Source organism: Gregarina niphandrodes (genome assembly GCF_000223845.1).
Source record: "Gregarina niphandrodes unplaced genomic scaffold scaffold00111, whole genome shotgun sequence".
Classification (NCBI taxonomy): Eukaryota; Apicomplexa; class Conoidasida; order Eugregarinorida; family Gregarinidae; genus Gregarina; species Gregarina niphandrodes.
The window spans coordinates 2,268-3,926 of NW_011645876.1; the positions used below are offsets into that span (position 1 = coordinate 2,268).

Consider the following 1,659-nt stretch of genomic DNA (forward strand, 5'->3'; position numbering starts at 1 on the left):
CCCATATCTTAGGGGGAACTGCCTGTATACGTGAAATGTCCATATTGCCGGACTTATTGGCTTCTAGTATGATATTAGTGGCCTCCTTCTGGAGGTCCACGGTACTACGAGTCTCAACCATTGCGCGAGTTGTACAATTCAAGTTCAGAGTTCAGTGAAGAAATACTTTCTTTTCGAAGAAAAATTATGATGTTGAATAATTAAAAACTTTTTCAAGTGGGGAGACGGTGTCTCCTGGAATAAAAATCGGCCGGGTTCTGGCCTCCTGGAATGTGCTGGTAAGTTGCCTTGTACAAGGCTCGGATGCGCGCTGCGTATACTTCTAAGTCGTTTCTCGGTTCTTCATTTCTCTCAAGGGCCTGCCATAGGCGCATATTATCGGTCACAATAATCTTGCTCGCCCTCTTGTCAATGAAGTCGATCGCCGACTTGTATTTGGCTAGCAGCTTGCATGCTCCCTGAATTTCCTTGTACGAAGCTAGGTTCGTCAACGTCTTGGTTAACGGAATCGATTCCGTCATAACCGTTTGTTCGTTGTACTTTACCACCATCCCTGCTTGTATGTCCGACGCGTCGACATATATCGAAATCGTATTTCCCTCTGTTGGTCGTATCCGTTCGATCGTCCAACTAGAATCGACTGCGTCTATCAAATCTTTCACTACGTTCGTTACGTGCTTTGTCTTCTGCAATATTTGTCGAATCTTCGTGAGTGAGTTTCGAACGCCCGTCCTGTGGATCATCTTATAGTAGGACAGTTGATGTGTTGCTTTCGTTATATCATCTACGCACTGTGAACGTAACAGTTTTCGTATTTGCTCAGCTTTGTCCTTGGGTATCCCAATGGACTCTTTCGTAAATTCATAACCAAGTATTATCAGCGTAGTGCACATCGACGACTTCTCTCTGTTTATCTTGAAGCCGTATTCACGTAGGTGACGTATCACTCTATGGTATCGATCTGCGCACTCTTTTCTGTTCTTCCCCGCGACGATAATGTCGTCCTGATAAGATCTTACAGCAGTCTTATCTTTCTCGGACAGCTGCCCCAACACTTTCATCATTACTACGGCGAAGTGTTTGGGGGCACACATTGCTCCCATTGGCATGCGTATATATCTATACGTCGTGCCGTCCATACCCATGAACGCATAGTAGTTCATTTGGTCGTCTGCAATCGGTATTGCATGGAAAGCTTTCGACAAGTCGATCTTCATGATCTCTTGCTGCCCCGCCGCAGGGGGCTCGGGGAGAAAATCCTACGTTACTGCCGGCCTTCAACGAGCACATAGAGGGTAGCCCTAAGATCAGATGGCACACCCCTAGGTTCGCTGGAGCCGATGCCAGGATCTACGACCAATGGATCGATGATCGCTTGACTGACGGCACGATCGCGAAGATCGAGAAGACCGAAGTCAAGGCTCTGCTGAACCCGCATGTCGTGGGCGAAAGAGTGACCCACAACTGCCAATCCTTGTATCCCTACACTAATGATGAGGGAAAATTTCCGAATATGCAAGCTATAGGCCCTGTAGTGGCCTGGGCGGCTGGAAAACGAGAATTGGCGAAGATCGACTTATCAAAGGCATTCCACGCCATTCCGGTTGTGGAAGAGCAGCAATGTTACTATGCGTTCTTAGATCGCAGAGGACAAGCGTA

At 47.3% G+C, this 1,659-nt stretch overlaps 1 protein-coding gene across 1 annotated transcript; it reads right to left on the minus strand.

Annotated features, from left to right (window-relative positions):
- Window positions 1-212: 212 nt before the first annotated feature.
- On the minus strand, window positions 213-1,217 carry GNI_201570 (RNA-directed DNA polymerase; the record flags this gene model as incomplete). Its single annotated transcript, XM_011135443.1, has 1 exon — window positions 213-1,217. The coding sequence occupies one exon, from the start codon at window positions 1,215-1,217 to the stop codon at window positions 213-215; it is 1,005 nt and encodes a 334-aa protein (XP_011133745.1).
- Window positions 1,218-1,659: the final 442 nt, after the last annotated feature.